The sequence below is a fragment of the Heterocephalus glaber genome, unplaced genomic scaffold (genome assembly GCF_053883595.1).
Source record: "Heterocephalus glaber isolate CG9 unplaced genomic scaffold, H.glaber_assembly_v1.0 deba00000943, whole genome shotgun sequence".
NCBI classification, from domain to species: domain Eukaryota; kingdom Metazoa; phylum Chordata; class Mammalia; order Rodentia; family Bathyergidae; genus Heterocephalus; species Heterocephalus glaber.
Genome location: NW_028258175.1, coordinates 7165888 through 7192490, shown reverse-complemented (window position 1 = coordinate 7192490; position 26603 = coordinate 7165888). Strand labels below are relative to the sequence as shown.

The following is a 26603-nucleotide window of genomic DNA, read 5'->3' as shown; positions in this document are numbered from 1 at the left end:
CAGAAAGAAACTCTGTATCCCTTTGCCATTATCTCTAATATTTCCATTTCTCCCAGCCCTAAGTAACTACTAATCTGTTTTCTATTTCTCTGGGTTTGCCTTTTCTGGACATTTCATATGTAGAAAGTCATGTAATCTATGGCCTTTTGTGTCTAGCTCCTCTTACCTAGCATAATGTTTTCATGGTCCATCTATCTACCTGCTATTTATTTATTTATTGGCAGTACTGGGGATTGAACCCAGAGTCTTCACATTGAGCTACATTCCCAGCCCTTTTTATTTTTTATTTTGAGACAGGATTTCACTAAGTTCCCCAGATGGGACTTGAACTTGTAGTCCTCTTGCCTAAGCCTTCCAAACTGCTGCGATTATGCCCAGGTTCAAGATTTACTCTTGTTAGAACACATATCAGCGCTTCATTCCTTTCTATTGCTGAATATTATTCCATTGTATGGATATATCCTTTATTTTTTTTCAGGGCTAGGGGTTGAACCCAGGCCCTCACGTGTGCTAGGCAAGTGTTCTAGCACTGAGCTACATCCCCAGACTGATACATTTAAAAAAATCCATTCATGATTGACATTTGGGTTGTTTCCACCTTTTGAGTTATTATGAACAATGCTGCTATTGTGTGGACCTGTGTTTTCATTTCTGTTGGGTAGATACCAAACAGTGGAATTGCTAGGTTGCTTAGAAACTCTGTGTTCAGCCCCTTATGCTTTTTGTAAAAAAGCAGGCACCCAGGGCATGGCAGGTTTGGGTTTGAGTCCTGGGCCTGCCTTTCTTGGCTGCTGTTTTTCAGCAAAAAACACTCCCTTGGCTTTCTGAGTCTGGGATACCTCATCTGCAGACTGGGGAGCGATCTTCCCAGGAGATGCAGGGCAGAATGCTGTCTGAACGAGAGTTTCCAAGAGGCAGGGCATTCTGTCATTTAGGGAGTATTATTGCTTTGATTATCATTGTTTCCACCCTTCCCTTCCTCTTGCTAGGGTTCCGAATCTCGCTCACCAGGGAAGATCAATTGTAGCTACCCTGCATCAGAGATTTCTTTAGGATTTTTAGTTTAGTTTCTTTTACAGTTATTTGCTGTATTAATTATCCATATTCCATGCAGAAAACAATGCAAATGCTCCTAGAATTGCTATTAAGGTCTTAGTATTTCAGATTTTCCTGTATTTCAGTATACATATAGAACAAATAAATAGGGACTTATATTACTATTGTAGGATCATGCTAGGTATGGTCCTTAGTAACTTGGTTTTTCTTAGCCAATAGTGGATTATAACTTTCCTAATTAGTAAATACCATATGGATTTTTTAATGGCATAATTCCTGATGTCTCCATGGCAGCCTATTATGTGCTGTATCATAGTTTCTTTAGCCATTGTCTCTTGTGGAATACTTAGTTTGCAGTCGACTTGTGCACATTCTCTCAGGACACGTCGCACAGCGTGAGGCCTCACATCACTGGCAGCCTCTGCCCGTCCTGGAGCTTGGCAGCGTTTCCCTGTTCTTTCTGCTTTTATTTTCCTGTCTAAGCCCTTTTCTGCCCTCCAGGAAGGGAGAGTCAGGCTGACTCAGAGCTCTTTTTCTTAGCATCTGCAGAAGTGCTGTTGGGACAAGAAAACATTTTATAACATCCACTTGCTGCGGGGAACAATGGTATTTCTGGGAGGAGGAGTCAGGGAGCCCTGGTCCTTTCCCATGTGAGATCTGCAGGCCCTGATTGCCAGGTAGTAGTGGTAATAAGAGTGGTGACATAAAAATGGCAGCAGCGGGAGCATCTCGTGTGCCCAAGAAATCACAAATATGTTAACTGCTCATCTGGCCCCATTCGTGACATCTTCCAGGAAGTGCATTACTATTCCTATTATTATTAAAGTTGTATTTAGGGCCAGGGATTTAGCTCAGTGGTTTCGCTGCCTGCTGCACAAAGGCAAAGGCAAGGACCCGAGTTTGATCCCCGGTACCAAAAAAAAAAAGTTGTATTTATTTTGTTTTTTATTCTCAGGCTTTGAAGAATCAAAGCCTTTCTATTTTATAGCCAGGTTTATGTTTTCCTTTTTAAGAAAAATCTTCTGCCCTCTGTTCCAGGTAAGATTAATTAGCTCACTCAACAACTGAGTTTTAGGATCTTTAGAAGTAGAGATTAGAGCTGCTAGGGCCTTAAGAGTCATTGAAGTGGCTGACCATAGTACACACCTGTAATCCTAGCTACTTGGGAGACTACAGCAGGAGGATTCCAAATTCGAGTCCCATGTGGTCATCTTAGACCCTGTCTAAAAATAAAAAAAACAGAAACAAAAAACAAAAGCGTTTGTGGATGCAGCTCATTGCTTCCTGGGTTCAGTTCCCAGTATGCCCCTCACACACAGCCACCAAACAAACCACAAAAAATCTAACCCACTGGTTATTATTAACTTGTATTTACACATGCAGTACCTGAATACATTCTCATTGCATACACACAGCAGTGTAGATAAAACTGAAGTCCCAATGATGGACCTCTTATCCCTTTCTGTTGCCAGAGGTAAGCATGATGTCAGATGGGTGAAATCTTTTTCAGACCACTTTCATGCATTTACACACAAATAAGCATTTATGTGCATCTGTGTAGACAGTCTGGAAAATCCATGATACTGATCCTTGGGTTTTCGCCACTGGTAAATGATGTCGCAGTGTGTGTATTGTTGTGCAGCTGATTTTTGGCTTTCTAAACAATAAGTCTTAGAAATCACCTGAGTTGGCACCTGGTCCTCGTTAGTGGCTGTACCCAGGTGTCTGTAACCATCTCCCTGTGGACTTGACTCTGATGGCATTGACCAAGTCACCTGGCCAGGGGGTTGGGAGGCCTGGGTCTCGGGTTAGTACGGGCTCAGAGCCACTGCCAGATGGGTGCAAAGGTCTCAGTATTCTTCTGCTCCCCTTGAGGAGTCAGAGAAGATCCACTTCCAAGCCACCATTGGGATATTTTTCCTGACCTGACAGTAAAATATTCCTCAGCTTGGGCAGGGTCACCCCTAAAGCATTGCTACTCAGGGAACCAGTTTCTGGTGGGAGCGCGTTTATTCCAGTAAGGGACCACAAGGCAAACTGGCCGCCAGTCTTCACAACCTTCTTCATCCAAAAACAAGGGTGTGGAGGTTCCACATAGCTGATCAGGAAGAGTGGGGTGTGGGACCAGTCACGGGACCCGATTGTTACTGCAGGACTTTTTATATCCTCCTCCCTTTCATTTTTGTGGTACTGAGGACTGAATTCACAACCTCATGCATGTATGGCAAGTACTCTACCACAGAGACACATCCTTAGCCCTTTTTATTTTTGGCTGTCTCATTAAATGTCTCAAGCTGGCCTTAAACTTGTGATCCTCCTGCCTTAGCTTCCTGAGTAGCTAGATATATTGTACTTTAAAACAAAAGGCTAGGGGAAACCCACTTTCTGGGTCCCCTTCTGTCTCTCTTAGACAGAAGCTATCTTTCTCTCAATAAATTCTTCCTACTCTTAAAAAAAAGAAAAAAAGGCTAGGCATGGTGGCACACGCCTGTAATCCCTATACTCTGCAAGGCTGAGGCAGGAGAATCAGAAGTTCAAGCCCAGCCTGGGCAATTTAATGACTTAGCGAGACCTTGTCTCAAGATAAAAAATAAGAAAAGACTGGGGATGTAACTCTTTGTGAAGAGCCTAGGTTTAGTTCCTACTACTAAAAAAAAAAAAAAGAAAGAAAAATTCCATCTAATTAACTTTTTTTTTTTTTTTTTGACAGAGCCTTGCTATGCAGCCCAGGCTGGCCTCAAACTCACGGCAATCCTCCTGCCTCAGCCTCCCAAATTCTGGGATTACAGGCATGCACCACAACGCCTGGCTAACTTACCTATTTTTTCTTTTTTCTTTTTTTGTACCGGGATCGAGAACTTGGGTCCTTGTGCTTATGAGGCAGGCAGCGGAACCACTGAGTTAAATCCCTGGCTAACTTACCTATTTCTAATGAGTGTAACATGGATCTTTTCTGGGTTTGGGAAAAGTGACTTTTGCCTTTGAAGTGCCATGCACTCTAATGGTGAAATACTTCCTTCCTTCACTGGTCTTTGGTTGGTACCCGGGCCTCCAGCCAGGAGGCGATTTCCAATGATGATCCTCACTGAGTGGGGACAGGCCCTGCTGCTGGCCTGGGGAGTGGCAGCAGAGTCACTGTGTGAAACACAGAGAGCTATGCATCTCCCACAGAGCTCGGGCTGCACAGACTGCTCAGAAGGGTGGCCTGCTGGCTTCTCAGACTAAGGAGCGGGCGTCAAAAGCTGTCCCCAGTGCAATGTGAGAGGTGACTGTGGTACGTTTTTAAAGTACAGGGATTGGGGCCGGGGATTTAGCTCAGTGGTTTTGTTGTCTGCTGTGTAAGCACAAGGACCCGAGTTCGATCCCCAATACCAAAAAAAAAAAGTACAGGGATCAAAATTCAGAAAACCTTTTATAACAGTGAAAAATCAGTGCCAAGTTCAAAGTCTAATGGTGGAGAACAGGTGAATAGTTAAGTCAGTAATGATAAACTCATGCAGAGGATGGTTCCTGGTAAAACAGGTTGTAAACTAACTTATAAGTTTTACCGTTATTTGATAGAATGTTTGTGTTAAAAAAAAAAAAAAAAAAAAAAGAAGGAGCCATGGGCTGGAGATTTAGCTCAGTGGTTCCGGCGCCTGCCTGGCAAGCGCAAGGTCCCGAGTTTGATCCCCGGTACCAAAAAAAAAAGCATGGAGCCAGGTGAAGTGCACAGCTATGATCCCAGCACTTTTGAGAGGCTGAGGCAGGAAGATCACAAGTTCAAGTCCTGCCTGACAACTTAGCAAGACCCTAAATAAAAATAAAAGAGTCTGGGAATATACCTCAGTGGCAAAGCACCCTTGGGTTTGATTCCCAGAAACTAAAACACACACGCACACGCATACATGTACATACACACACAAATTTAAGTGACTTGCTATTTCCTCACAAGAACCTTTTTGAAAAAGAACTTGACAATTTCTAGCCTTCTAGCTTGGCAATTTCTTTCTTTTCTTTTTTCTGTAGTGCTAGGGATTGAACCCAGGGCCTTGCCCATACTAGGCCTCCACTGAGCCAGGTACTGTAGATAGATCACTGAGATCTTACATGAGTGAGCAAAGATTGCGATATGGGAATGTTCACCTCAGCACTGTTTGTGCCAAGATATATTGGAGAGAATCCAAGTATCCATTGATTAGGTGTTAGGCACATACCTTAGGGGACATCTGTACGATCATATATCCCACAGCCCTGGAAAGGAAATGAGGGCAGCCAGGCAGTCTGGACATGTGATATGGAAAGCCATCCAAGATCCCACAGAAAGTGGGGGAAAGTCAGATGCAGAACGAATGTGTGGTGTGGCCCTGTGGCTTTTAAATAAACACTGTGTTAAAGGCAGAGGTAAACTGGCAAGGTAGCTACATCAGTTGTCAGCAGTGGTTTTCAGAGGAGGTAGTGAGGCAGGACTTCCATGTTCTAATTTGGAATTTTGTAGAGCTTGCAGATTTTATGTTACGCATGTCATCTTTTTGGAGTCAGAAAAATAAAGCAGAGTCAGTCACTAAATAAAGTATGAAATCCCACTGAGCCACTCTCTTGACAGGATGTTATATTTACTGTGTGATTACAGTCTTATTTTTTAAATGCATGTAAAGGTCTTGGGAAAGGACTTGAAGGCCCTGGGCAAGAGCTGCTCTGGGTGAATAGCATAGGTTGGATTTTCCAAGTGTTTTCATTAAGCCCAAATTAGCTTACACATTGAGTTGAAAGAAGGCTATGGGCTTCATTTTTTGTACTTTGCAGAGATTAAAAAGCCCCAGCTAGGGAGCCCTGGGCTGTGTGTGTGTATTTGTGTGTGTGCGTGTCTGTCTATAATACCAGCTCCTCTGCCTGACCTCTTCTGTTTTAACAGAGTCCCATCAGGGGCCATGGTGAGAGGGTGGGCATGGTGCAGCTGCATTTGGGTCAGAGTCCCTGGGAAGCTGAACTCCAGGGAGGCTGGCTGGGACCCCTGGCAAGAATGGGAGGCACGGATTGGTGTCCCTTGTGTTCCTGCCATCCCAGAGCTGCTGGGGCCTGCTCCGTCTGGTCCACCATCAATTCTCCTCCCCACGGCCCAGCCTCTGGCTTGGAAGAAATTCAGGGTCTCACAGATTCTGGAGAAGGCACAGAGCAATGATTGAGCTTCTTTAGGAAGAGAGCAAAAGGGGACTGCTATTTGCCGTGGATGTACAAGTTGGTTTTGAAGGAACAGGGAGGATTCTACTTGGTATCACAAAAGCAATTAAATGAGCTTGGTTTTTTGTTTGTTGTTTTTGGGGTTTTTTGTTGTTCAAGATTGAACCCAGAGCCCCTTACGCTAAGCTGCACCACTGAACTACACCCTAGGCTTCCTAGATGAAACGGCCTCTTAAGAACAAAAATGGGATTGAACCAAGTTGTAGTCTGTTGTCTGTTGCTATAACAAAATAACCATTGTTAGGTAATTTATAAGGCATCAAAGTTTAATGGCTCATGGTTCTTGTGGCTGGCACCGGGTGAGGGCCCTTTTGCTGCCACAACGTGGTGGAGGACAGAGGATGTAACAGCTCTGGCCTCGCTCCCTCTGCTAAAGCTACTAATGTCACCAAGGGGGCCCCAACATCACAACCTCACCCCCAGATGTCATTAACATGTGAATTTGGGGTTTAAGTTCTGACACATGAACTTTGAGGGGACACATTCAAACTGCAGCCTACCATCGTAGCATTTAGCAGCTGCTCTCTTTGTGATATACTTCGGACATCTTTGCCAACGCCATGAGTCTCGGTACCTTTCGAGTGTTTTGAGGGGTGGTTTGGATTATCACAATAATGGGGAAGGGCCAGGGATTTAGCTCAGTGGTGCCACTGCCTGCCTTGCAAGTGCAAGGTCCCTAGTTCGATCTCCAGTACAAAAAAAAAACAAAAACAATGGTGAGGAGCACTACTGGGATTAACCAGCTGGAGACAGGGGATACTGGACACCCTGCTATGGGTAAGGAAGCTCTGCACAATGAACCCTACTGTACCCCACGGGACCTTGGGTTGTGTCGTGGGAATTGGCTCGTAATTGTGTGAGTCCAGAGCTGAGCTCTGTTGCATGTCAAGGCAACATGGCTTTGGCATGCTTCTAATAGACACTGAGCTTGGGATGGTTACCGATGGATTGCATACAGGACAGTAAAAATGTGTTACACAATATTTATTATAAAATAGGGGTGTGGGGGCTGGTAGGACCAAGACTTCCCACTATACTATGAGTGCAGTCTTGGAAATAATAAAAAATGCATCTAACCGTTCCTCACAGGCAGACCTTTTGTGTTGGATTTCGTTTTGTACAATTACCGTGGCACTTCTTGTATATATATGCTTGCATGCTCGTGTTTCAGTAGGATGGATTCCTAGATGTAGAACTGCTGGGTCAAAATTAAGGGATGCTTTAAAAATTTTTTTTTAGTCCATTGCCAGATTGCCTTGAAGAAAAGTTTTATCCTAGTAATTGTATGTGACAATACCTATTTCCCCGTATTCAGACCCACACTGGCTAAATTGTTTAAACTCATTTAAATGTTTGCCAATCTGATGGATGAAATGGTATCTTCTTTTCTTTCTTTCTTCTTTTCTGTCCTCCTCTGTTTTGGTTGCAGTGCTAAAGATGGAACCCAGGGTCTTGAGCATGCTAAGAAAGTGCTGTACCATTGAGCCACACCCCAAGCTCAGAATCTTTTTTTTTTTGTTTTGTACCAGGGATTGAACTCTGGTCCTTGTGCTTGCAAGGCAAGTGACGGAACCACTGAGCTAAATCCCTGGCCAAAGGTGAAACTGCATTTTTTTTTTTTTGTACCGGGGATCGAACTCGGGTCCTTGCGCTTGCGCAGCAGGTGGCGAAACCACTGAGCTCAATCCCCGGCCCCTTCAGAATCTTATTTTCATTCTCTACTACAAGTGAAGTGGTGTGTAATTAAGACGCATCTTTCTTCCCACAAGGAGGCTGTGCCCATGAGAGCACATAGCTTCTCTTGAAGAACCCTGTTCCTGAAAGAATAGTAGATGGGAATCCTTATTTGGTTTGGCCTCTTCAGGGGAAACAGCAGGGTAAGAGGAGACTGGGCTTCTCCTGAACGGGGCCTGATACTCCCTTTGTCTTCTCTAGGAGGCCTGGAAGCATGCAATCGAGAAGGCCAAGCACATGCCTGACCCCTGGGCTGAGTTCCACCTCGAGGACATTGCCAAAGAAAATGCTACTCGCTACAGGTCAGCAGCCTGGGGGCTCTGAGGAGTCCTGGCAGGGTGTGGGACCTGTTTCTGCTCACAGCTGGAGAGGCCTAAGTACTCTTGGGTCCAGAGAAGGAGTAACACAAGCATCCCCAATCTAAATATTCAACTTTCAGATTTTGGAATGCTTTGGATGTTCTAGTAGGGATGCTTAGCTAGTCAAAACTATGCAAATAGGGCTGGGGATTTAGCTCAGTGGTTTCACCGCCTGCTGTGCAAGTGCAAGGACCCGAGTTCGATCCCCGGTACCAAAAAACAAAAACAAAAAACTATGCAAATACTGCATTCTGAAATGCGGAATGCTTCTGGTCCCAAGCATTTTGGAGAAGGAATACTCAACCTATAAGACAGCAGCCAGTATCTGAGTGTTTGTACACGCTCCAGGCACTCTGAGTTACCTCATTGAGTCCCTCTAATTGTCCTACAAGGAACGTATTAAACAGGTTAGGCTTCACGCAGCCGAAGTATATTTCCTGTTTTTGAAGTTGGATGACAGTGGAGCAACTTTTCAGGGTACTTCGGGAATCCAGGCCACTTCCACCTTGTAGATCCATCATCTCAACATATAATTGCACCACCGCTGCCAAATGGAAGGACAGCATCAGGGTAGCACAGTGGCTTTCCAGTCCCCAGCCCAGGAGGTGGCATCAGTTTTGCATACACTTCATTGGTGAGATCTAGTTCCCTGGCTCCACTTAGGTACAGGGAGCTGAGAGGTGTATTCTGCCCCCTCCCAACTTTCTGCAGCACCCTAGGAGGAAATGGCTTTAGAGCTCTTTATGCCCCACCCTGTTCACTGCTAGAGGCTCCCCATTGATGGGGTCAGGGTTCTGGCCCGGCAGCCAAGGTCAGAATTGCAGGGTCTCGCAGTGTCAGGTATAGACTCTGCTCCTTTCCACCGACAAGAGCATGCCTGGTTGCTGGCTGGTGATGCACAGCTTCCAGGCCAAGGACCCTAGGCCCCCAGGAAGGCCCTGGGGACCGCCAGCCTGAGAGCAGAATCCATGGGTCGGGCTGGCTCTGTGTTCTGGAGCTCATCTTGGATCTGAGGCCAGGCCAGACTGTGTTTATTTCCTAAGTGAAGTGGCTGACTTCCCTTGCCCTGGCTGGTGGCAGTGAAGGGCCTATGAGTTGGTGGCTAGAATGTGAGATTTCTAAAGTGGAGGCTTCCTTCTCCATTCCCAGTTTTTTTTTAAAGAGCTAGCCTGTTACAGTATTGGGAACGGATATACTTGTGCATGTGAGTTACACTCCAGCTGGTTGAGAGCAACGTTCTAGTTTAAACCACCCTGCATTTGAATCCTGACTCTCAGGCAGGTTATTGAGCCTCAGTTTCCCCTCTGGAAAAATGGGCATAATATGTATAGCAACTTCAGGATTGCTGGGAAGGTTGAATTGAAGCCCTCGGCATAGGAGCATTCAGTGAACTTTGAGCCCTCTTGTATGTGATGTTAGCGGTTGTGGGTGGCAAGTAAGGCTCTGCCAAGGTTGGATACGTCCCCCTACCCCAACTTCTGGCGCCTCTCAGGGTAGAGGTGAAGGAGGATTGTTTCCATGACCTTCATCTCTATCTAGTAATAAAAAAATGCCTGCTCTCATTTATTGCCATGGGCTATGAAAAGCCCTCCTTCTCTGAGTGGGCAGGTTACCTGCCAGGCCTTGGCTAGTTTTGTCTTGTAGAGGTTTCAGGCTCTGAAAAACCTGTTCATCGGGCTGGGTGTGTTCTGGAGTCTGCCCCAGCTGAGAAGTGGGCCAAGGGGGGCCATCAACCAGAGATAAGAAGATCTCAGCCCAGGGGAGGTTTTAGACATTAGTGATCCACTGAGCTGAGGAAGTTGCTACCAGGCAAATCAGTCTGAGGACCAGCTAGCCCTGAGGCCAGATGTTCTTTGGGAAAGAGAATTCCTGAGAGAGGAGAGGTGGAAATGTTCCAGAACCTTCTCCATCTTTCTCTGCCTTAAGCACACACCCAACAGACCTTTCCCGGTTGAACTCAGAGGCAAGATCCTTCCCTTCCTCTACCTGCACTGGGGACAGTCCTTATTTCTTGGGACATGTACCTAGCTATCTGAGCTGCATCTGGCCCAGTTGCCTGGCAAGATTGAGGGTACTGCCACCCTCCTACCTGGGACGTGCTGTTTGTTCTGTAGACCAGTTACAGTAAGGATATTTATGTCTTTAGCCATCCATCCAGGGTATATTAGGTATCTGCACACGCCAGGCCTGTGATAAGCAAGACAGCCAGGAGTCGTCTCTGTGGAGTTACAGGCCCGTGGGGAGCCAGATGCAGAACAAGACAGACAACAGGGCGGAAATCAGTGTGGGGGAGTTGGTAAAATGAGGACAGGCTGGAGAAGCAACAGTGTGTTTGAGGAAGGGGAAAGGGGCTGGCAAGGAGGGAGAGCATCCACACCTGCCCTGAAGGTCCAGGCCAAGGGGGAGAGCAGCGAGGTCCTGAGGGCCAAGGGCAGCTCCCAGGGTCTTCACCTTAGCCAGTGAGGGGTGGGATCGTGTTATGGAAGCTGCATCCTGGAGTGGGCCCGGGTCTCTGCAGGTACAATGCTGTCACCGGGAAGTGGCAAGAAGATGAAGTTGTGATCAAGATGGCATCTGAGGTGAGCAGGTCCCTGAGCCCTGAGGGGATGGGCTGAAGGAGGACTTTCTCAAACCAGCTTCAGTCCCCGCGCCCTCTGCTCCTCACCTACTTTGATTTCTTTTTTAACTTTGGATTTTCTTTGTGCTATTGCTTCTGTATTGTATTTTTTGTAATAGTCTTGTTGAGGTATAATTCATATTCAGTGTGCCTTGGTTCACGAACTTAATTCTTTTCACAATTCTTGGCTGCAAACTGAATGGGATGAGAACTGAATCAGATTTCACCATAAGGCCAACATTGAACCTAACCATCGACTTTGATTCAGTTCTTGTCCAATTTAGTTTGTGACCAGAATAATGAAAAGAATTAAGTTCGTGCTGGGAGTGGTGGCACACTCAGGAGACTGAGGCAGGAGGATCGGTGTGAGTTCGAGGCCAGCCTGGACTACATTGTGAGACCCTGTCTCAAAAAACAACAATAACAACAACAAAAGTGGATATAGTATGTTACCAACCCAGGTTGAGAAACAGAATATAGCCAGTGTCCCCACAAACCCTCAGTCCCTGCTCCCTCCCCCCAAGGAGAAGCAGCCCCATGAATTCTATTACTCTGGATTAGTTTTGCCAGTTTTTATACTTCATATAAGTGGATCCATATGATGTAGTTTTTTTTTTTTTTTTTTGGTACTGGGGATCAAACTCGGGTCCTTGTGCTTGCGCAGCAGGTGGTGAAACCACTGAGCTAAATCCCCGGCCCTGATGATGGATTTTTTTGAGTATGGCTTCTCTTGTTCAACATTTTGTGTTCATTCTATGTAATATTTCACTGAATGAACACTCAGTTGATTTATCCAGTGTATTATTAATAGACATCTAAGTTCCTTCATTCTTTCTCTGTTTGAATAGTGCCTTAGTCAGTTTTCTGTCCTGTGACAAAATACTTGAGATCATGTCTGAGAAAGGAAAGGCGTATTTGGGCTCCCGGTCTCGGGGGTTCAGTCCACAGTCTGTGGCTGTGGTTGCTTTGGGCCTGGGTGGCACAGTGAGTCATGACAGGAGCCCCTGGTGGAGGAAGTCAGTTCACTTCCTGGTGGGCAGGAAGCAGTGAGAGGAAGAGGGGCATAGGGTCCCACTAACTCCCCACAAGGGCGCCCCCCAATGACCACGTGACCTTCTAAGGGCCTCGCCTCCTAAAGGTCCTGCTGCCTCCCAGTAGTACACCACAGACTGACACCCAAGCCTTCAAGCCTGAGGTCTTGGGGAGTGTTCACCATCCAGATGGTGACACATGCCCATGATCCTTTTTTTTTAAAGGATTGGGGATGGAGCTCAGTGTAGAGTCTCTGGGATCAATCCTCAGTGCAAAAAAGAAAGAGAGGGAGAGAAGGAGAGAAAGGGGGTAAAGAAGAAAGGGAGGGAAACAAAGTGTAGCAGAAAGGGTATCACTATGTTGCCCACAACTCCTGGGCTCAGGCAAACCTCCTGCCTCAGCCTCCTATGTGGCTGGGACCATGGACATGTGCTACCGCACTGGCTTTATTTCTACTTTGTTTCTATTATAGACAGGACTGGGAAAACATTCTTTGATATATGGTGCCCTTGCCCCAGTCCTGCCTGGTAGGGGGCACCTCTAGGCTCAAGGCCTAGCTTGCTTTGGTGCTGGGTTCAGGAGGGGGCGCCAGGCATAGCAGGTTGTGAGGAGGGTGGGTGAACTCTAGGGGGATAGCTCAGGCTGCTTCTGGGTGGGGCTGGGACTGCTGAGTCTCTGTGTGATGTCTTGCAGCCCTTCGGCCGTGGAGCCATGAGGGAGTGCTTCAGGACGTAAGTGATTCATCCTACGCTCCGGGCCCTGCCCAAGCTCACTGGGCTCCTAAGATCAGGACACTGGGACATTTTCCAGCAAGGACTGGAGACGGTGGCTTCTGCCTCCTTGCAGCCCAAGTTCCTCTCCATCTGGTCTCTGCTAGGCCACACGCTGGGCCTCGCTGTGGGGATGGCCTCTGGAGATTCAGGGAGTGCCCCTGATCTCCTCTCAAATTGGAAGGTCAAGGGAATGGGATGGGAGATCTTCAAGTGACCAGTAACCCCCTTGCCAGCTCTCTGAAGGATGCAGTGGGCCTCAGCAGGCCTTGCTGTCCTGAGGACCGGGGACTGTGTCCCCAGTGAACCCCAGAGTGTCCAGCAGGGCCCTCCTGCCTCTTCCCCAGGAAGAAGCTGTCCAACTTCCTGCATGCCCAGCAGTGGAAGGGGGCCTCCAACTACGTGGCAAAGCGCTACATTGAGACAGTGGACAGGGACGTGTACTTTGAGGACGTGCGTCTGCAGATGGAGGCCAAGCTCTGGGGGCAGGAATATAACCGGCACAAGCCCCCCAAGCAGGTACATGGTACCCCACCCGCCTCCTCCCCACCCCAGAGCAGCCAGGGACAGTGTCCAGGCAGGAGGGGCCAGGGCCCTTTCTTCACCTTCCGGTCATTAATAACAAGTAACCATTGAATGAACACACTCTATATGTAGACAGCCGTCTGTTCCTAAAAACAGAGCTCTAAGGTGAGAATGTTTTTATTCCCATTTACAGATGGAATCTATTAGTCAGAATTTTTGCAAATACTGAAACCCACTTAGACTGGTTTAACCCAAAAAGTAAATTCATTGTTTTATGCACCTGGAAAATAGTACCAACTACAGGCATGGCTGCATCCAGGACCTAACCGAGGTTATCAGGAATCTTCTCCCATCTCCCGTCTGGGTGTTCTGCCTTGACATGGTCTCCGGCAGTCTCCACACTTGTTGTGGTGTGTCAGTCCCCTGCAGCTGCGGCTTGGCTTTCTGTCTTCTCAGCCATCTTGTTGGAATGGCAGCACCTATTTTCCCAGAAGGTCCAGAATCAGAACTGAATTTCATTGGTTCTTATTAGGGCAGATGCTTGTGCCTAAGCCAATCACGGAATCCAAGGTGGGGAGGGTACATAGATTGGGAAGGCCTGACCCTTGTTCTCACCCTTAGAGCCAGGAATGCGGAGCATTTCACCCAGGCCACATGGACTAAGGCTGGGGTCAGGGTAGCTCCCAAGGACAAGCAGAAGGATGGGGAGTGGATGCCATGTTGGCTCCCTGGAGAACTTGGGGCTCAGCGAGGTTGAATGACTTGCCCGGCCAGGCAGGAATGGAGCCAGGGCTCATCCAGCCTTTGCACCTTCTGCCGGGCTGGCCTCTTCACTTGAGCCCCCGGGTGTGCTGTGACTGGGGCCAGCACAGCTTCCTGTGCCGTGCTGCATGCCTCTGCCCGGCCTTGGTTCACAGCTCCGCTGTCCCATTGTTTGGGACCAGATCCAAGGCACTGACTGTGGGTGCCTTAGGAAAGGCCCTCTTCTGAGCAGGCAGCAGGATTTATCGAGCACCTGCTGTTAGTAAGGGTCTTGATTGGCCCGGGGATTTAGCTCAGTGGTTCCGGCCCCTGCCTCACAAGCGCAAGGTCCCGAGTTTGATCCCCGGCACAAAAAAGGGCCTTGATTAAGCATGCTTGGTCTGGGAGGCTACGGGAAACCACAGCTCCCGCTCTGAAGGGCTGTGACCTCCTCCATAATTCACTGTACTCTGCCTGGGCTCCTTGCTCATCCTTCCTGAGCTTGCACCTGCTCCAGGCCCTTTGCCCAGCCTGACACACATCCCGTGCCTCACCAGCCCTTCTTGGGGTTCAGGTTTCAGCTCATGTGTCCCTTCCTCAGCAAGGCCACCTGAGCCCACCCTAACTAAAGTTGCCCTTCTACCCCTTCATCTCTGCTGTATTTTTCTGGGTTGTTTCTATTTTCCTTTCTTTGGAGCAGTTAGTGCTATCTGAGAGTCTTGTTCATTCAGTTAATATTTCAGTTGCTTTCCCCAAAGGCTGGGATTTATTTTGTTCACTGCTGTCCCCAGGCACCTAGGTGTCTAGTAAATAATAATTTGGTTGAGTTAGGGGAGGAAGATGAGTATGGTGGTTTGTGTGGGACTGGCTGTCCATAGCCTGTGGCCTTGCCCCTCACGCGGTGAGCCTGCCAGCCAAGCAGATGGCCCTGCCACAGGCTTCCTTGTAGGGACAGAGCCAGCACTGGAGTGGGAACATTCTGAGAACTCCCTTTTGCCTTCCTCCTCCCAGGCTGGATCTTTGTTTTGGTTTGGTTTTTTTTGGTACCGGGGATCAAACTCAGGTCCTTGTGCTTGCACAGCAGGCGGCGAAACCACTGAGCTAAATCCCCGGCCCCCCAGGCCGGATCTTTGACCTTGGGCCTCTTTTGAGGAAGTTCTTGGCCTCAGCTCTGGGCTCCTTCTGTAGCTGTTGTCCACTTGTGCAGTAACTCAGTTTCCCTGGAAAGACATTTTCTTGGGAAACCCAGCCCTGGTGCCTCCCCTGTTATGGGTGACATCGAGGGTGATGGGTGTGGGAGTGAGTCCTTGTGTAACAAGGCAGGAGCTATAAGTCATAGGTCTTTCCTACCCCTCTTTACAAACCAGAGTACTTAAATACTTTCTTCTATGTATAAAAAGAATTATGTCTGCTGAGAATAATAATGTCCCAACCATTGACTGACTCCTTTGCATCGGATACATGTATCCACAAATTTAAATTTTGTACTAATCTGAAGTCCCCTCTCTACAGATGAGATGGCGTCAGAGAGGTGAACTGTCTTGCACAAATTCATAGTATTAATGTGAAGCACAGGCTAAGTTGCAAGCAAACAGATCTACAAATACGTATCACACAATGGTGTGTTTTCTCTCGTGTAACAATCTTACATTGAGGGTTGGCTATAGGTGGCCTGGTACCTTGCATCCTGGAAGTCAGCCAGAGGCCTGGTTCCTTCTGTCTTGTTCTCTGCTGTCCCCCAGTTACTGTGGATCATGAGGTCGGTTCTGAGTCACAGGCAGAGTCTACCTACAGGGAAGCTGCAGTTACAGCATTGGTGCTGCTCACTTCTCATTGGCTAGATATGGTCATATAACTTCACCTAGCTGCAAGGGAGGCCAAGCAACATATTCTTTATAATACATCCTGTTGAAATTCAGAGATCAGGGTATTCATTCTAAAAGTAAAAAGGGAGAATGGATTCTGCTGACAATCAGCAGTTCCTGCCATAGGAACTAGCACGTGATGGCTCCAGGATCTGAGCCCGAACAGAAGAGGGCACATTTCCCCAAGTCCCTGCTTTTCCACTTGACCCCCCACCCCAACCTCCTGGCAGGTGGACATCATGCAGATGTGCATCATTGAGCTGAAGGAGAGACCAGGCAAGCCCCTCTTCCACCTGGAGCACTACATTGAGGGCAAATACATCAAGTACAACTCCAACTCAGGATTTGTCCGTGATGACAACATCCGCCTGACACCACAGGTAGGCCCTTGTGCTTGCTCTACCTACACCTCCACCCTCCATCTAACCCAGTTCTTTGGGGTGAAGCCTGGCCAGGTCCAGCCCCTACAAAGAATCCCTGTGGATATAAGGTCTCACATTCCCAGGGGCCCTTAACACCACTGGGAGCATCTGAGGAAATTCTGTGTTGGGACACTGTCACCTAGTGTCAGCTTCTGTTAGCAGACCTAGATGGCCACCAGACCTGTATCCCTGTGGAACTGAACAGGCCTCTTTCCCTTGTCTTTTCCTCTGTGTGATTCCTCCTTTTGGGGAAAACCCTCCAGCATGGGCAGACATGGGGTGGCTGCCAGTGTCTGCACAGCCCACAGCCTGGCGTCTTGCAATCACCTTGCTTCATTTGTACCCCTAGGCTTTCAGCCACTTCACGTTTGAGCGTTCTGGCCATCAGCTGATTGTGGTGGACATTCAGGGTGTGGGTGACCTCTATACTGATCCGCAGATTCACACCGAGGCGGGCACAGACTTCGGAGATGGCAACCTAGGTAAGAGAGGAAAGCCAGCTAGTTTTCATGATGGCCACACTCCCCACTAAAACCTGCAAGTGTTTTGTACACCCGAGGAAGCAGGCTGAGACCATGCATGGGGCTTCCCAGGTTCATCGAGGTGGGAGGTGAGGGTGTCTGACCCCCTTCCAGCTCAGCATGTTCTGCCTGCCCTGGTCATGTTGGTGTTGCCTCCCCTGCTGTTATTCATACACCCCTGCTCTGTCCACAGGTGTCCGGGGCATGGCTCTATTCTTCTACTCTCATGCCTGCAACCGGATTTGCAGGAGCATGCATCTGGCTCCTTTTGACCTCTCCCCACGGGAGCAGGATGCAGTGAATAAGAACACCAAGCTGCTGGTGGGTACCCAGTAGGAACCCACTCATCCTGACCAGTCCTTCTGCCACCCAGTTGGCAACCCTGCCTCCCGATGGCCTGGAAATGTTTAAGTGGGGAATATCAGGACTGGACAGATCCATCCCATCTGTGCCTGAATCCAAACTCTCCAGCTCAGCACACTGAGCCCTCTGTCCCCGCAAGAGACACTGGCATCTGCCTGAGTTGGGCCTATTCGTGAGCAGAGTGAAGAGAACAGGCAGGTGGAGAAGTGAGAGGTGTGTGGTGTGTGACCGTGTGGTATATTGGTAAATGAGTGGACTAGACTGAGACCTGGTTCTCCCAGCATCTTGCTGGGCATAAGGTGAGGCTCCCCCAGCCCTGCTCCATGGACCAGATGCAGAGCAGTATTGGCACAGACCAGCTTGGGGTTCTGGACAGGACTGGATGTGTTCTTCAGCTTAGGGCTGTAAGCACGGCCAGCCTGCCAGCGGCTTGTAGGATCTTAGACTTCCGTTTCATGTACCCCTTCTTGGGTGCTGTAGGGTTAATCCTGAGCTGATGGTTTTTTTAAGATTTTCTGTTAGGCATGTATAAAACCCATGGGGAAAGGGCTTCAGGGTTAGGGGGAACAGCAAAAAGCGCCCTTCTTCCCCCCAGAGAGTGCCCACATGACACAAATATCCTGTTAATGTCCCCAGCAGTCAGCCAAGACCATGCTGAGGGGGACAGAGGAGAAGTGTGGGAGTCCCCAAGTCAGGACCCTCTCTGCCAGTCGGCCCCCGCTGCTCCTTCACCTGTCAGAGAACTCTGGAGATGAGAACATGAGTGACGTGGCCTTCGACTCTCTCTCTTCCTCTCCTTCTCCGGCCACCCCACAAAGCCAGAAACTGAACCTCTTCCGTGAGTGGTGGGGTGCCCCCTGGTGGTTGTGATGGAGGGGACAGGTGTCAGGAATAGCTGGGTGAAACTGGTTTAAATCAGACATGCTATGAAAAAGGTTCGTGGTTGTGGTAGTTTTACGGGTGAGTTGTTCCAGTGAACTTCTAAGACAGCAACAGGTCATTCAAATGTATAAAAACAACCTCTTATAAAAAACAAGGTAACATTTTTCACTGTGGTTTATGAAACTTGCAAACTCTTATACAAAAACTGACAGAACACCGAAAAAGAAAATTGCACCCCGAATATATATATAAATATATATGTTTATATCCAAAATATATATATTTCTGAATAAAGTATTAATAAGCCATTTATATATATATGCCATATATAATCAATATTGTGTAATATATAAACATATATTTATATATGTATATTTCTGAATAAACTATTAACAGACCAAAACTAATAGTATCTTGAAAAGAGCTGTTTCACCCTTGAATCTGAGGATTGTTCAACATTAGAAAATCTATTATCATATTAATGGGTCAAAGGAGAAAAGCCGAATCACTGTTTCTCCATGGTTTGGGCCTGAGGAAGTGGAAGGTGGTGTGGCCATTTACTCAGCTGGGAACAGCCGTGGAGGAGCAGGCTCAGCTCAGCATAAGAGGGTGATCTTAATGTCCCTAGGGGAGACCTCGACAGCAGTCCGCAGCGGGGGTCAGCAGACTTTGTCTCAAAGGGCCAGAGAGTTAATATTTTAAGCTTTACAGCCACATGGTCTTTGTGTTTGCATCATAGAAGCAGTCATAGATCATACTTCAGTGAATGAGTGTGGCTATATTCCAATAAAATTCTGCTTGTAGACACTGAAATTTAAGTCTCATATAATTTTCTCATGTCAAAAAATACTCTTCTTGGGCTGAGGATTTAGCTCAGTGGTTTCGCTGCCTGCTGCGCAAGCGCAAGGACCCGAGTTTGATCCTCGGTACCAAAAAAATAAATAAATAAATAAATAAAATAAAAAATAAAAAATACTCTTCTTTTGATTTTCAAGTTTGTTTTTTTTTTTTTGAGACGGAATCTCACTGTGTTGCCCAGGCTCTCCTCGAACTCCTGGGCTCAGGTGATCCTCCTGCCTGCCTTGGCATCCCTAGTAGCTGGGACTATGGGCATGTGCCACCACCCCTGGCTGTAGTTTTGATCCTTTGGGCAATTATTTTAAAATGTCAAATCAATTCTTACAGTCTCGTCCCCCTCCCCCCTTCCCTCCCTCTGTCTCTGTCGATAGGGATTAAACTCAAGGCCTCCTAGCTGCTAGGTGCACTCTACACAGAGCTGTCCCCCAGCCCCTATTACACACTTTATGGGAATGCAGCCATGCAGATGTGGCTCAGGAGGGCTTAGGGCAGGAGGAAAGCTGGAGAATTACCAGGAGAGGACGCCATCTGAGGTGCACCCACTGGGCCCCAAGTACACAGATAACTTTTCTTCCTTCACAGCTGCACTTTGTTCAGATTCAGGCACGCAGATAAGTGCATCACCCATTTAACCACATTGTGACACCAAGGAGGGACAAGCTGAAGTCATTTGCTCAGGGCCCCTAGTTGGCAAGTGGCAGTCTTCGAATAAGTGCTTGAGAAAGAACTACAGCCCCCCGGGGGCAGACAACATCCTCCCATTTTGTGCCTTTCTTTAAAAATTAAAAATAAAGGCTTGGTGACAGGTGCAGTCCTGTGACGATTCCGGTAGGGAAATCAGCTCATTGTCCCTGTCTCTGTCCAGATTGGCCCGCATTTGGTGACCCTGATAACATGGCGCCCAGAGACCCCGACCATCTGCACAACCACTGGGTGAGTTGGGGGAGGCCGCTGCAGGCTCCAGCCCTGACAGGGTGGGCGAGGGGGCTCTCTCTATGGGAACTGAGAGGCGACCTAGATTCAGGTGGGCAGCCTGCCCTGGGGTCCTCCGGGGCCCAGGAGGGAATGGGGTCAGGGCAGCTGAATCAGCTCCTGCCCAAGGTGGAGCTTTCCTTCAGGAGGAGCGCAGCCCATTGCAGCTCTTAGGGAGAAGAAGCTTCCACACCAGCGGCAGTGTCACCTTCTAGCAAATGGCAGGCTCAACCCTGGGTTTGCTTTGGCCACATGTGTGGTCGGTGGGCTCCTGGGACCCTGGGCAGGGTCTCAGATGTGAGGCACAGCGCTGAATGAATGTTTTCTGCAGCTCAAGCTTGACTCTGTGGTGAGAAACTAAAGGCATGGTGTTTACAGTCACCCAATGCATGTTACGGCAGCCAGTGAAAAATGCATAAGTGAACAGACTCAGCAGAAATGCCATACTTGTAGATGCCACCATCACACTTGACATTGTACTAGCACTTTACCTTGTGTCAGAAGCTCAAATTCATTTTTTTTTTCCATTTTGAGACGGGTTCTTTGTATGTCACTAAACTGACCAGACTAGACTTGAGCTTGTGATCCTCCTGCCTCAGCCTCCCAGCCATTAGTGATGTTTTAACTCCTTTCAAAAATTAAAACTCTAGGGCTGGGGATTTGGCTCCATGGTTTTGCCGCCTACTGCACAAGCGCAAGGACCCGAGTTCGATTCCCCGGTACCTAAAAAATAAATAAAATTTTAAAAAATTAAAAGTCTGACGAGTTGACAAAGTTGGGCAGTAGGTGCAAAGGAGTTCATTTTAGCATTCTTGATTTTTATTTGTTGAAATACTTCTTAGGAGGAGGAAGAAAATAAATGTATTGGGTGACTAATGATGCCTCTTCATGCAGATACAGCCGGAACTCCTTGTTAGTAGGCAAATCTTTAAGATTCTAAATGGTGCCAGATTTAGAACAGAACACGTATGTATCTAGGAGATGGAAAATACGTTCAGGAGGTGTGTGCAGTTTTGGCAGAGCGCTCCCTTGCAGAACACATAGTTCCCAGGGTTGTATTTGTGAGGGGTCATAGCCCTTAAACTGTCCTTCATTTCCTGCCTGTGAGGGGCCCATGAGTACTGCCAATAACAGCCACCTACGTCCCCAGACTGACACCTCCTTTCATTCGCACTGCCCTTTAGTGGAGGTGCTAAAGTGAATCCCATAGCTAAAGAAATCAAAGCTCAGGGACGTTGAACACCTGCCCAGGTTGCAGCTGGGAGTAACCAAGGTGAAGTTCAAGCCCGGGCTCTTTGCCTCCATATTATACAGCTCTGGGTCCCCCAACCAGCAAGGGGTCGGAGGGAGATAAGGGGGTCAGTGGGACACGAGAAAGAAAGCCAATGATGGGGATGTCCAAATGTTACCACCATCGAGGACCCAGAGGACCCCTGGGACCCCGAGATGATCTTTTTTCCACAGGACTCTCAGACCAGTGGGGATAGTGGATACCCCAGTGAGAAGAGGGGTAAGCTGGATGACCCTGAGCCCCAAGAACACGTAAGCCCCCTGCCCTGGGCAGTGAGAACAGGGTTCCTGTTGCTAGCCGGGCGTGGTGGTGCACACCTGTAATCCCAGCACTTGGGAGGCTGAAGCAGGAGGATCGCCATGGGTTCAAGGCCAGCCTAGACTATATAGTGAGTTCAAGACCAGCCTGAACTACTAAGCCAGACCCTGTCTCAAAAAAATAAAAGAGTGCCTTTGGCTTGAGTTGTCCTCTTAAAGGGTAGAAAGCTAGAGGGGGTGGGGGTATATGAGTGGTAAACTAACAAGATGACCTCCGATAAAGAAGAATGCCAGGAGGCAGGTAAAGCAGGGTGATATGGACCAGGAAGGGGACAGGTGTGGGGGGTGGGTGCCAGGTTGAAAATGGTGGAGCTGGAGCCTTTGGTCGCTGAGGAGAGGATGCGAGTTACAGGTTGGAGCAGTGTTGCTGCGGGCGGCGAGGCGCAGCACCTGCACCGTTCGGTGAGTGGCCTCCCGGGTATCAGCCGCTCAGGGGCCTCACCGTGTGCCGACACCGAGGCTGTGCTCAAGGCCATTTTGTCAGGCAGCCCCTGGCCCCAGCAGCAGTGTGACTGCATGGCAGGCAGGAGGAGCCTCGGTGCGAGGAAGCCCTTGGTCTCGGCACCATTCCCAGGGGCTCTGCAGGGTCCGAGCCCTTGGGTTGGTTCCTCCCCTTCACCAGGAAAGGCAAGGGAGGCTCCGTCCACACCTGTGACCCAGCTCCCCTTCGACTTGGCCGGCGAGGCCCTGGCTTTGCCTGGGGAGGGTCGCTGTGCGTGTGGGGCTGTGGCCCTGCTCCCCAGGGGGGCTCCTGGCAAGGGGTCTGCCCCTTAGACGCTCACTCTCTGCTTCCACCCAGGGCCACTCGAATGGCAGTCGGAGGTCAGAGTCTGACGAAGACAGCCTGGGCAGCGAGGGACGGGTAATGTGCCCCTAGGAGCCCCGCCCACCCGGGCTCTGTTGCTGTCTCTCCTCCCTCATCACTGCTGCCTGTCTGTCCGCCTTGCACGTGTGCACTTTGCAAAGGAGCAAACTGCAGTCACCGGGGCAAATTTGAGGTCCTGTCCTGGGCCGGTTGTTGGGGGACCATGGGGCGGGTTAGAGATTTGGTCCTGAGGGGAAGTGACTGTGGCAGGGACCGTTAATGTGTTAAAGTGCTTGACATGGGGGTGCCTCAGAGAATTAATTTAATGCTTCCTCCACCCCATGCACACTTTCTTTTCTTTTTTTGCAGTACTGGGGATCAAATATAGTGGTACTCTACCACTGGGTGACATCCTCGGTCTTTCTTTTTCTTTTTTTTTTTTAAATTTTTTTTGGTACCAGGGATCGAACTCGGGTCCTTGCGCTTGCGCAGCAGGCAGCGAAACCACTGAGCTAAATCCCCGGCCCTTGGCCTTTCTTTTTAAATTTTTCTTTCTTTATTTCTTCCTATCTTTCTTTTTTTAAAGCTAGGATCTTACTAAGTTACCCAGGCTGGCCTTGAACTCAAGATCCTCCTGTCTCAGCCTCCCAAGTAACTGGGATTCTAGGCCTGTGGCACCATGCCCAACTTTTTCATTCCCATTTTATGTTTATGAAAACTAAAATCCTAGGCAGCTTTCCCTGGGTTATCGGCTAGTCCAGGTTGAGTATTCCTTATCAGAAAGGTTGGGACTTCAAGTGTTTGGATTTCAGATGTTTTTTGATTTTCAAATCTTTGCATATACATACTGAGATAAGTTGTGGTGGGGTTCAAGTCTAAACGTGGAATTCATTTATGTTTCATATGTAGCTTAAAGGTGATCTTATACTTTATTTTTTGTGTGCCCAGTTTTGACCGAGGCCTGTACCATGAGGTCAGTGTGTCGTTTTCTACTTTCAGTGTCACATTAGTGCTCAGAACATTTTGGATTTGGGAGCCTTTGGGGTTTTGGGTTTTCAGGTTGGGGATGCTCAGCCTGTATGCGTAATAAATACAGTCTCTCAGATGACGATCAGCGTCCAGCAGATCTGGGAAAGACCAGCCCCGCACTCCTCTAGCTGACTCCTGACTCGGAGCCTTTGCTAAGCCGCCCTGCCCCTCCCTGACCACACTTCCCCAGATGCTGACCCTCACCTGCCCCGCACACTTGCCTCTTCTCCTCCCACAGCACTGTCCGTCGCTCTGAACTATCCCTCAGTCGGGCCAGGGGCCTGCTGGCGTGGGCAGGGTTGCTCAGTGGTGCTCACACTGTCGTTCTGGAGTGGAGCGCTCTCGGTAGTGGGCACGCCTCCGCGTTGTAGGATGTTTAGCACACACATGTGCAAAGCACAGCCGCCTGGCCGTGTTCTGCAAGAACCCATCTTTGGCTGGGAGAAATGATGTTTTCTAAACCCATTTCCTGCGGTGCCTGCCGATGCTGCCCAGAGCATCCTGGCTGATTCACGTAGCACAGCAAGTGGTTGCTGAAGTCTGACTTTTCGGGTACCTGGTATGGGGAGCTGTAAAAGAGGAGGCTGCGTGTTAACGTCCAGCCAGGCCCAGGTTGAGAAATGAGGGAAAGTCCTTCTCTGAGCTGCTGCCTTCCCTTCTGCTGGATGTGTCCTGGTGCTGCAGTCCCTCTGCACCCACAAGCTGCTGGCGTGTAAATGATTAAGACTGAAGGCAGCAAATGGACACTGAGGATTCGCTCCCCTGCTCTCGCCAGCTGGCTCCTGGGCATGAGGGGCTCCGTCCGGCCCTGTGCTTGTCCAGCGCTAAACTCCCCTGCCCGGTTCTCTCCCTTAGGTCTGTGTGGAGAAGTGGAACCTCCTCAACCCCTCCCGCCTCCACCTGCCGAGGCCGTCGGCCGTGGCCCTGGAAGTACAGCGGCTTAACGCTCTGCACCTCGAAAGGAAGATCGGGAAGTCCGTCTTGGGGAAGGTATAGCGCTGCCCACTTCGGAGCCCTCCCTGTGCTAACCCGGGCCCCTCCTGGCCAATCGCCGCCTCCCTCAGGCCAGCTGGGCGGGCCCTGGGTGTGGCTCGGGCCTCCCAAGCAGCCGGGCCAACTCTGCAGTCTGTGTGTCAGGTCCACCTGGCCATGGTGCGCTACCACGAGGGCGGGCGCTTCTGCAAGAAGGACGCGGCGTGGGACCGCGAGTCTGCCGTCTTCCACCTGGAGCAGGCGGCCGACCTGGGCGAGCTGGAGGCCATCGTGGGGCTGGGGCTCATGTTCTCTCAGCGGCCCCACCGCATCCTGGCCAACGTCTCTGTGGAGGTGAGGGGGGCCCCCGCAGGAAGTGGTGGGCTTGGCCCCTCAGCCCCGCGCTCCCCTGCCTTCCTGTCCTGGAGGTTACCGCCTGGCTCCTGGAAGGTTATCCATGTCCGGGATCGTTCTGGGCATCGGTTTGGGGCCAGGTACTTCACAGTTAGTTGAAACTGATAGAATTGACCTGTGTCAGCCACGCATGGTGGCGCACGTCTATAATCCCAGCGTTCGGGAGGCCGAGGCAGGAAGATGGCAAGTTTGAGCCCAGCCTGGGCAACTTAGTGAGACTCTGTCTCAGAAAAGAAAAAAAGGAAAATTGCTAGGCATGGTGGTACATGCCTGTGATGGAGGCTGAGGCGGGCTGAGGCCACAAGTTTGAGGCCAGTGGGGGTGAGTTCAAGGCTAGCCTGAACTATGTAGTGAGACCCTATCTCAGAAAACAAGTCCCAAAATGTATTCAGAGCTAGGGATGTAGCCCGGTGAAAAGGCCTTAGGTTCAATTCCCAGTACCCCCACCAAAAGAAAACAGTCTGTCCTTAGAGAGTGTGTGGGAGGTGACAGTCACATCAGTCACATTTCCGGGGCATAAAGACAGAGTATGATGGGGAAGTAAAGATGTTGGTGGAAACAAGTAAGAAAGGGCCTGACTGGGTCTGTTGCACTGGGGACTGAGTTCAGGGCCTTGTACACGTTAGGCAAGCGCTCTACCTCCGAGCCATAGCCCAGCTTTGCTTTTCTGCCTTAAGGCAGGGTCTTTCTAGGTTAGCCTCAAACTTGCAGCCTCCTGTCTCAGCCTCCCATGTGGCTAGGACTGCAGGCGTGTGCCACCACACTGGCTAGCCGAGGTTTTGAGGGTTTGCACAAGCCTCCTGCCTATCAGCTCTGGCCATACTCTTAGGGGCTAGAGCAGAGCATGGCACTTAGTATGTGCTCAGTCAGAGTGAGATGTCCGAGGTGGACCTCAAGGCTGAATGGGAGGGAGCCAGGCCGAGTGTGGGAAGTGGGCAGTTGGGCAGAGGGAGCTGGGGTGTTTAGGCCCAAAGGCAGAGACAAGATGGCAGGGCAGAGGCCAAGCGGCGGCCAGTGGAGCTGGGATGTGGGGCTGCGACAGTGTAGGAGCTGGGGCTAACGGGCGGAACCTGAGGCAGGACGATGTAGGATGTGTTGGAAATCGTGCAGGGCTTCCTTCCTCCTCCTTTGCCTGGTCCGTGGGCTCAGGAGGAAAGGACTGAGTGGTCAGAATCTGGCGAGGCCTCAAGACTGAGATCTCGCCTAGGGAAAGTAGAGAGGCTGTGGGTGGGCGTGTCTGTCCCCAGCCACCCCTCACTTGGGCCAGGGTGGCGGCCAGACAGGAGCCTGGGCAAGGCTGGGCTCCACATGGACTCGGCACCAGTCCGTGGGGCTGGACCATGGCCAGTGATCGGGTGGATATCAGACTGGAACAGCGTGAGAAGAAACTTAGAAGTCCTTTATTTAACTTTTTGAATAGGTAATATATTCGTGTGACTGAAATTTTTTCAGTATGAAAAGGTTTACAGTGAAAACCTCCTTTTTCCTCTCTCATTCTCAGCCTAACAAGTAATTTATTTACTTATTTATTCATTTATTTATTTTTGAGATAGGGTTTCACTATATAGTTCAGGCTGGCCTTGAACTCACTATGTATCCCAGGCTGGCCTCAAACTCATGACATCCTCCTGCCTCAGCCTCCCGAGTGCTAGGATTACAGGTGTGGGCCACTACGCCCAGTTTGAATCAGATAATACTTTTATATGCTTCAAGAACATTCTCCCGGTTTCCTGTGCTAGTCAGAGTAGAATAGCCACAGGTATGACACAGTTTCAGATTTAATCTGTAGTATTCCTATTATTCCTGTTCCTATTGTTTTCCTTTCCCATCCATTTCTT

The 26603-nt window shown here is 49.2% G+C and overlaps 1 protein-coding gene across 2 annotated transcripts in view; it reads left to right on the top strand.

Moving 5' to 3' along the window:
- Positions 1 to 26603, top strand: part of Eef2k (eukaryotic elongation factor 2 kinase) — a 61348-nt gene that overhangs the window by 20159 nt on the left and 14586 nt on the right. Inside the window, exons 3-15 of one of the 2 annotated variants that reach the window (XM_004855912.4) lie at positions 8212 to 8312; positions 10888 to 10948; positions 12712 to 12749; positions 13136 to 13307; positions 16150 to 16299; positions 16691 to 16823; positions 17056 to 17183; positions 17862 to 18063; positions 19831 to 19898; positions 21402 to 21479; positions 22345 to 22407; positions 24235 to 24369; positions 24517 to 24705. In XM_004855912.4, the coding sequence (XP_004855969.2) occupies positions 8212 to 8312; positions 10888 to 10948; positions 12712 to 12749; positions 13136 to 13307; positions 16150 to 16299; positions 16691 to 16823; positions 17056 to 17183; positions 17862 to 18063; positions 19831 to 19898; positions 21402 to 21479; positions 22345 to 22407; positions 24235 to 24369; positions 24517 to 24705 (1518 nt within the window). The remainder of the gene's footprint in view (positions 1 to 8211; positions 8313 to 10887; positions 10949 to 12711; positions 12750 to 13135; positions 13308 to 16149; positions 16300 to 16690; positions 16824 to 17055; positions 17184 to 17861; positions 18064 to 19830; positions 19899 to 21401; positions 21480 to 22344; positions 22408 to 24234; positions 24370 to 24516; positions 24706 to 26603) is intronic. The other variant, XM_004855913.4, reaches the window with a different exon arrangement.